This window comes from Lottia gigantea (assembly GCF_000327385.1).
Source record: "Lottia gigantea unplaced genomic scaffold LOTGIsca_2, whole genome shotgun sequence".
Classification (NCBI taxonomy): domain Eukaryota; kingdom Metazoa; phylum Mollusca; class Gastropoda; family Lottiidae; genus Lottia; species Lottia gigantea.
In genome coordinates, this window is record NW_008708400.1 from 2,180,402 (window position 1) to 2,189,602 (window position 9,201).

Below are 9,201 nucleotides of genomic sequence, written 5' to 3' on the forward strand. Positions count from 1 at the left end.
CAATGATGAACTTGAAATACATACTCATCACTAATGACATCTTTAACACATCTTTTAATGACATTCTCATAACTAATGACATCTTCATAACGTTCTGATTTAACTAATGTCTTTTTTTATTTATGTTGACACGCTTTTCTCCACATTGCCCATATTTTATTAATATTGACAGAACTTCAAGGACCTGTGGTCCACTTCACTTTTTTTATTTTCCACAAGGTTATAAGACTCCATCATCCAGCACAATACAGTTTATGATGCAACTCTAATCATTATTACAAGGCCTAATTGTTTTTGATGTGCACAGTTAATTGTTGCTCGTTCGAAAGTCAGGTCAAGTCTCATAATGCTCCGTAACTTTTAGCTGGTAAATAATGGCAGAAACTCTAAAGAAAGGGAAAAGGTGACATACCTGAAAAGATAAATTTAAAATGAGAAAATATTTGTTGTGCTAACGTACTGTAGTAGTGTAGTAGTAGTGTAGTAATAGTAGGGCACTGGATCTTTTAGTTCGAGAAATCCAGAGTCCAATTTGCCCTCGTTTACGAATTTTGTAATGCCTCGCCCACGTAGTGGGTCCTAACATTGAGTGTTAAGGTTAAGATTTATTGACAAGAATATTAATGACAAAATTCTCATTCCTTGTATTCTTGTACTCTGGTGCAATCATAACCGTAAAAGGCTGAATAAGCGATGATGTACAAAAACAGAAAAAGAAATTATAAATTAAAAATAATAAAATAGTAAAGGCATAAGAAAGTGGATGGAATTTAAGAGCATGATGCAATGACACGGCCTTTCAAAATAATTTCTTAAAAGCAGGTTGCACAGTTTGACATCGATAAGACATTGCAAATGTTATTAATAGTAGGTACAAACATTTTATATAGTGTCACATGTACAATGTTGGTGGGAAAACTGACTTGAGGGATCTATGCATAATTTGGCGCCATTTTGTCGCCATTTTGTCGGGTTTGTTTACATTTTGGTAAAAGTTTTCAGACAGCATGAACAAATATAAAATTGCAATAGAAATTATGGATCCTGTGATATTTCATATCGTTGAAGGTTTTCTTATGTAATCGGGTATAAACTTACATTGCGGTTGGCTAAACCTGATAAATTAGAGAAATGAATTTGAGGACTTCATTGCCATAAAAAAATTATTAATTTTTCTACTCTCTTAGACAGAAGAGTTCTAAACAGAAAGATGACTCTTGACAAGACTGATCTAAGTTTCAGACCACAAATACCACACATGTATAAAGTGATAAAATGGTAACATTACAAATTTATTTAGGCAATAATTAAAATACACTCACCTGTGAATTTGTATTAAGTGATCATTTCCACTCTACCCAAGACCAAGTAAGCTAAGCCTAGTCTAGTTCATCATGTAGGATAAATTTAAGTCATTTTGTCGTTGTCCCCACACGCTTAAAATTCAGTAAAACATTTTGCAGTTTTGGACAAAGGGTGATAATAGAACAGGAATGAGTGGTGGAATATCGGGTCAGCATTCCAAGTTCTCCAAGCATCTCACCATATTAAATTTAATTTAAGAAATTCACAAAAATCCCTTCGACGTAGCCTTGTTTTGATGTGGGATAAAATGGCGGCGTGACGATAAACTGACCTCGTGTCTTTACCGATGACGTCATACCTACTTTGATTAACAGGTCGAAACTATCATAACGCAAAATTACGGTTTCCGTAAATTAACAGCAATCCTGTTATAATTTTCCGTAAGGAAACATAAAGTTCCTGTCAAAAAAACAGTATGACCACGCATGACATCGCTTATCTACAGACAAGTTTGGAAAAAAATGATAATAACACAGAATTTACGTATATTTACTGACAAATAACGTAATTGTTCTTAAATGACATACGACCAAGATTAATTTACGTAAAATAACATATTTCCTTATTGCGGAACTAACATTCTGTTAATGTAAGAACAAAGTCCGTAAATCAACAGAAAAGTATGTATATCAGCAGAAATTTACGTATATCAACAGAAAATATCAAGTAAATTTACCTCTATGAATGAAGTATATATATATAACTTTATAGGTCATAAAATCAAAAAGTCTCTCTTCTAGAGTAGTCCGAAAACACTGAACTTAATCTGAACTGAATATTAGATTGAAAAATAACGAAAAGACTATTACTTCTTACATTAGGCTTTTTAAATTCAATATATAACTCATTAAAAACCCTATTTAAAAATAAGATGAGTTTAATTGTAAAGCACGAACAAAAAAAAATCAAAACTGATTATTCAGTGGATGGTTTCATCTCATCACTAACTTCTCTAATTCCAAAAGTAGCTTTGTTTCAAACAACAAATCAGTTATTTCTTCTCAAATCTTTCAATTCCAATGATCCGATTCGCTATACATTTAACAAGAAAAAGAGGATTATAGAATCATCTCACCAACTGTTGGTTCAATATATGAAAACTAATACATGTATCTCACAGTTATTATATAATTAAAATCAAAATAATAATAATAATAAGCTTTATTTTATGTATACAAGACGAATAGCCCAAAACACAATTTTACAAATTAATAGATAATATTTAAGGAAACATGAAAAGCATACAAACAAAAGACAGCAAAGGTGAAGGAATAATATGCAGAATATTACTTTGCATAAAAAGAACAATTTTGCAAGTCATTACCAAACTATGTAAAGTATGTTTTATAATTACTCAATTTAGTTTTATATATAAAAAGGATATTTTGATTGAATACGATAAATCATGAATATATAGAAAATATATCAATAAAAAATTGAATAGATAAAGTAATATAGTAATTATATAAAAACAAGGTAATCTGATACATGTAGTTATAAACATATATATATTTATATTGTATTTCGATGTATTTCACGTATTTTGATGTTCTAAATGACATTATAATCCGCCATCCTTTTTCAATAGATACATGCTAAAAATACCTTGTAATGCAAATATGTCATCCGCAGTTGAATAGAAACGCCTAAAACCCGTTTGGGATTCGTGTAGTAGTTGATTTGATCACACCCTATAGTTAGTCTGTTATTTAACACTTTAGTGAATATTTTACTTATAACAGATATAACCGAGATACTGCTATAATTTGAAACAGTTTCCCGAGCTCCCTTTTTATGCACGGGGCAAATTAAGGCTTTACACCACTCTGTGGGGGAATATACCATTATCACGAATACTGCAGTTAAAGAGGTCGCACAATACCGGTATTGTTAACTGACTGGATTCTTTGATCAATTCTGATGTTATGCTACGAATTCCTGGCGCTTTACCAGATTTCATTTCATAGATACATTTCTTTATTTCATTTTCTTTAATATGGGAATTCAATTGTTTGGGTTTATTTTGTTCACATGCATTACAAAGTTCGTGAGTTTGTATGGGGACTATCACTGGGATTTAATAATAATAATAATAATAACTTTATTTTGGCCACCCATTTACGCAGAAGTCTAATTTTCAATAGGTCCCACTCAACTACAAATTATAGACGAGATTACAGAAAATGTAACCAGTATGTTTTCCCACAAAACTTCGAATTGAATACTAAGTATATAATAAAAACACAGAAAGTTTCATAGAACATATATACATTTACAATGCATCATGGATGTGGTGAAAAATATAACAAAATGTAAACACCGTGTTTCTTAGATTATAATTGATTGTATAAGTTTTTTAAGTGAAATGAAATGGTGAGAAAAATAAATGGAATGGTTATAAATGTCAGTAAGAACAAACTTAAAGAAGGATTATGTTTTACAGTTTGTGGTAATGAATTCCAAAGTAAAGAAGCTGTATATTGACATGTTCTCATCATAGCAGTTTTATTACATTTCGATGAAGTTAGGAGTGTTTCTGATCTCAGTGTCATACTGGTTTCTGTTAATTTTGATCTGTCCGTAAATTTATTGTATAAATATTCAGGGTTTCCAGTTTGAAATATTTTGAATGTCATTATGCCATGATTATATCTAATACGTTGATACAGTGTCAACCAATTTAAAATTTTGAATAATGGTGCCGAAGATGAATTATGTTTTTCATATAATTTTCTCCTTGCAGTGCGTTTTTGTAATTTGTATAAAATCTCCAATTTACGGTAGTATATAATCAGAAGATCGAAGATTGAAGATCTCAACTAGAATCTGCAGACCCCCTATACTATATTCCGCAGACTCAATTAGAATCCACAGACCCCATATAATATATTCCACAGACCCAACAAGAATCCACAGACCCCATATACTATATTCCGCAGAGTCCTACTAGAATCCACAGACCCCAACTAGAATCCGCAGACCCCCTATACTATATTCCGCAGACCCAACTAGAATCTGCAGACCCCCCATGCTAGAATCCGCAGACCCAACTAGAATCTGCAGACCCTCTATACTAAATTACTCAGACCCCTAAACTAGAATCCGCAGACCCCACTAGAATCTTCAGACCCACTATACTAGAATCCGCTGACCCCATATACTATATTCCTCAGACCCCCTATACTATATTCCGCAGACCCCACTAGAATCTTCAGACCCACTATACTAGAATCCGCAGACCCCATATACTATATTCCTCAGACCCCCTATACTATATTCCGCAGACCCCACTAGAATCTTCAGACCAACTATACTAGAATCCACAGACCCCAACATTCATGAGCCACCCTGTAAAGGACCATGTACAGATAGCAGGTTCCTTTCTATAACCACCATCGCCCCTTATATTTATGTTTTTTTAAAAGCACATCATATGCTCCAGGGCATCATCTACAATCTAAAGATCTACAACACTTTATTGTTAAGGCTTTCTAGGTAACACGATGTCTCACTATTCTACAAATTTTAATTTAGAAAGGCAGTTAGGGTAATACTCGGGGGTTTGAGCAGGAGACCGTATTTATACCGTGCATTAGATAAAACATTTGAAGAAGTCGGGCGCATTTTTATATTAATTCAGGTGAAAAATTGTTGCCAAGATGGACCCATTCGATGTTTTCAGGGTTACATTTTTAGGTAAGTTATTTCAATATACAAAAATACAGGCAATAGCCTCAACAAAATCATTCATGTTTAAATTCATTTCGTTATAACTTTTGCACACCATAAATGTCATAGAAAAATGAACGCCTTTTGACAATTGTTTTCACTTCGGATGTTGAGGTATAAGTTTATAACTGTACAGCGAGTAATTGTCCTTTAAATTTAATATTGGTTATGTTTGTTACTGTAAAACTGAAATTGACTACTGCTATCTGGTTCCATGTCGCTTTTGTTTCCTTCCGGATATTTCGAGTGCAACTGGCCATCACAAGTTTTCCGATAGCGATAGTTTTTTTATTTGCTTCAATTGTGATCCTTTAACTTTTGCATTCATAACTTACTGTTGAGAAAATAGTTATCAGATGAACGTGATCTTTTTTGCTTTTAGCTAATATGTTACGCCCAAAGACATATTGCGGAAAGCTGCAAACATGCCCTGAATAGAAAAAGTGAGATAAATAGATTTCATTCATTTCATAGTACATTAGCACCCTTAATAAGTAAGTCATAAATTTATTGTACCGACACATCTGGTCCTACTCGTTCCTCCTACGTGATAATATACGGATGGAATATCGACACGATTAGGGCTAGAATAAAAATGTGTCTTTTTATGGGATTTGCTCTGATCTATATTAGAATTACTAGTTTTTGAGAATTTTCATCAAGACAACAGCCGAATTTGACCTAACGTTTGGTATCTATAGAAAACTGAACAATTATTGAATCCTTCAAAAGATAACCGAATAATCTTTGATTTCCCTGAGACCCACACAGTACCATAATACAGTTGAGGCGTAGGCTAGGTATAAAAAGTTGTATGAAAAGGGAGAAGCATACTCTTGGCTCCAAAATTGCCGATTTATCTATATAAAGTTGTATTTTGTTATTCAAAATATGTTATTCAAAATTATGTTATGTTAATAGATTAGACTTTCTAGGAAACCTCCCCATTGCTGATTTATTCAGGCCATATAAAGCCATCTTTTGTTATTCATCACTGGAAATATTAATAATCTATGATTTCTAGGAAACGCGATGACTCACTATTCTACAAATTTCATTTAGAAAGACAGTTAGGGTAATACTCAGGTGTATTAGACCGTATTTATTTACTGCGCATTAGATGTAACGTTTGAACAAGTCGGGTGCATTTTTAAATTAATTCAGGTGAAGAATTGTTGCCAAGATGGACCCATTCAATGTTTTCAGGGTTACATTTTTAGGTAAGTTATTTCAATGTACAAAAATACAGGCAATAGCCTCAACAAAATCATTCATGTTTAAATTCATTTCGTTATAACTTTTGCACAGCATAAATGTTATAGAAAATTGAACGCCTTTTTTCATTTTGGATGTTGAGGTGTAAGTTTGTAACTGTACAGCGAATAATCGCCCTTTACTTTCTAAATTAATATTGGCTGTGTTTGTGTTAATGTAAAACTGAAATTAACTACTGCTATCTGGTTCCAAGTCGCTTGCTTTTATCTCATAGGCAGTAGGCCATCACCCGTTTTTATACGTCCACATGAAAATGTGGTCGTATATTGCCGTCGCCTCTGCCCGTCGGTCCCTCTGTCAACATTTGTCGTGGGCACGATAGAGACTACAGTTTTCATCTGATTTTGATAAGTCTCGGTCAACTTTGAATTTGACGACCTTTCGATAAACGAGTTATTGCCCTAGACTTAGTAAAATCGCGTCAAAATTTGTTTGTGGCAATGATTTTGATGTAACTTAGTAGGAGCATTGGAAGCTATCTTTTTACAGGTTGGCGCATTAAGTGAATACAATAAACTGAGCCCGTGCATGATTTAGGCTTTTAAGAAATCTTTACATTTGGACTCGGACCAGTAATTCAATTGCCATCTGTTTCCATGTAATATCACGAAATTCAACCTCCTATAACTTTTTCCATAAATTTCCTTGAAAACTTTGCAATATGCCTCATGAAAGCATGGCCAATACCTAATTTCTAAACAGAAAGTCAATCTTTGCCATGAAAATCTCGATCTAGTCAAACAGAAAGTAGACCACTACATTTTATCAACATCCGCTTGACTGTCACTGCACACAAAGCGACTATTTATAGAATTATCCTACCGCATTAAAATATATCTTCATCACACAAAATCTGAAAGAAAATGCATTTTCAGACTTCAAATTCCAAATCAGAACCAAAATAAGTCAAAATTAGGCATGCAAAAAAAAATCCAAAGGGAGAGAGAAAGAGGATGGCTAAAAATAGCACGGACTACATTTTATAATTTGCATAAATGATTTAGTAGACTCTGTCCATTTGGAATTGTCTGAGCAAAGCAAAACGTTTTTTTAAAAAAAATTTTAATATGTTTTAAGATAAGTATGACGGCCACAACCATGGTGTGGAAGGAAAAATACGTGGGCATGGTTGGCTTGAAAAGTATGGCATCATATGAAAGCGTTCCTCGATACAAATGTTAAATCGTTCGAAATCCATAACCACGGGAGTCATCAGACAATAATTTAATACTCAACGGCTTCGTATACAATAAATGTTACAAAACCGCAGGTTTTGTGTTGTTGACAAAACCCACGGACGTTACAAAAGCAAAACAATTGGCGTTAGTCGTTCGTTATTCATTCGTTTGTAAAATGGCGTTTGTCCTTGACCTTATGAAAATTATTTACAGTATGGACCACTATTTAAGGGAAAATAAACTTATTATGGACAACTGTATATGCCAATAAATACAAAGGTAAACAAATATGAGAAAACATAAAGAAAACAAAAACAAAACATATCCAGCAACCTGGGATAAAACAGATTAACAACATGATATGCTTTTGGCCGCAACAATAAGTTTAGTTAACTCAAAATAGTTCTGATAGTCTTAGAATAGTTGGTAAAAAAAGTTTACACCTCAGATTAAAACATACAACACTTTATTTTCTTCAAACACTCTGGAGTCTAGACTGAATCAAGAATATACCCAAGATCTTAGTTACAGCTTAACGTGATCCAATGCTAATCAATAAAAGATTCAATCTCACCATTATCTATGTTCTTATATAGGTATACTTATCACATGCACCCAGATGGTTTGTTACTTAAGGACATTTGTATTTAACAGATCGTAAACCATCTTCTGTGTCCAGTTGAGACTTCTATCTGATCTACATTATGCTATTACTTTTCATGTACCCTACAGATGAAAAGATGCGGTATTGGATTGAACAATGGGAGTCTTATAATAAAGATAAGCAGACCTCTTGTCAACTGTTCCATAATAACTTAAAGTTTGTGTCATCTTTAATTCAGTATAGACTCATCAATTATAACATGACTACGCTCTGTTTAAAATGCTTTTCATACACAAAACATAGTTACACAATAAAAAAATACTATAACAGTCACATCTACATCTTATAGAGTACAGATAATATACAAAACAAAAGAACATATAGATAATATATACAATGAATTTGAACTGACATGTTAATCTTGCCAGACAGGAAAACCTAACGATGAATCTTGGACCCCTGGAAACCTGTGTCGACCTAATGCAATAGTTAACTCAGAACCTATACTTGGGCGAATATAGAAATTGATAGTGAAGTCACAACCAAGAGGGCCTATATTGATCTACAATATATTTACATATATACATGTAAAGCATGCTACCCATTTCGGTACAATCCCACGCCTTATGACCCCTAAAAAACCAACAAATCTCAATAATACCTTACTAGCCAAAACAAGAGAAAGAGAAACGACTGTAGGTGCATGGCGTAGTTACAATAGAGTTAATATCAGTATGAGATGATGCCCTACCTAACATAAATTATTAGCCAAGCTATGTCTAATACTTGGATAGTCTTTTAATACTATATGCTCAACCAGGTGTCCACATCCATGACCCTCTTCAAAACTAACTTGAGCTGGATGCAAGAGAGAGAATCGGTTGGTCACACACCGTCGGGGTTAAGCAAGTTAGTGGCGTTTCTACAAGAGGAGGGGGGAGTGGGGCAGGAAGAGCCATGGCCCCACAGGAAAGAGGCTGGTCCGGGTCTCCCCTTTCAAATTTACATAGTGAATGAATAGCCTGTGCAACGTCCTCACCCCCCCCCCCC

The 9,201-nt window shown here is 33.7% G+C and overlaps 1 protein-coding gene across 1 annotated transcript in view; it reads left to right on the forward strand.

Moving 5' to 3' along the window:
- Positions 1-6,221: 6,221 nt before the first annotated feature.
- Positions 6,222-9,201, forward strand: part of LOTGIDRAFT_228271 (hypothetical protein) — a gene marked incomplete at its 3' end in the record, with an annotated part of 13,162 nt that continues 10,182 nt past the window's right edge. The window contains exon 1 of the mRNA XM_009053263.1: positions 6,222-6,314. Within this exon, the coding sequence (XP_009051511.1) occupies positions 6,278-6,314 (37 nt within the window). The 5' untranslated portion in view covers positions 6,222-6,277. The remainder of the gene's footprint in view (positions 6,315-9,201) is intronic.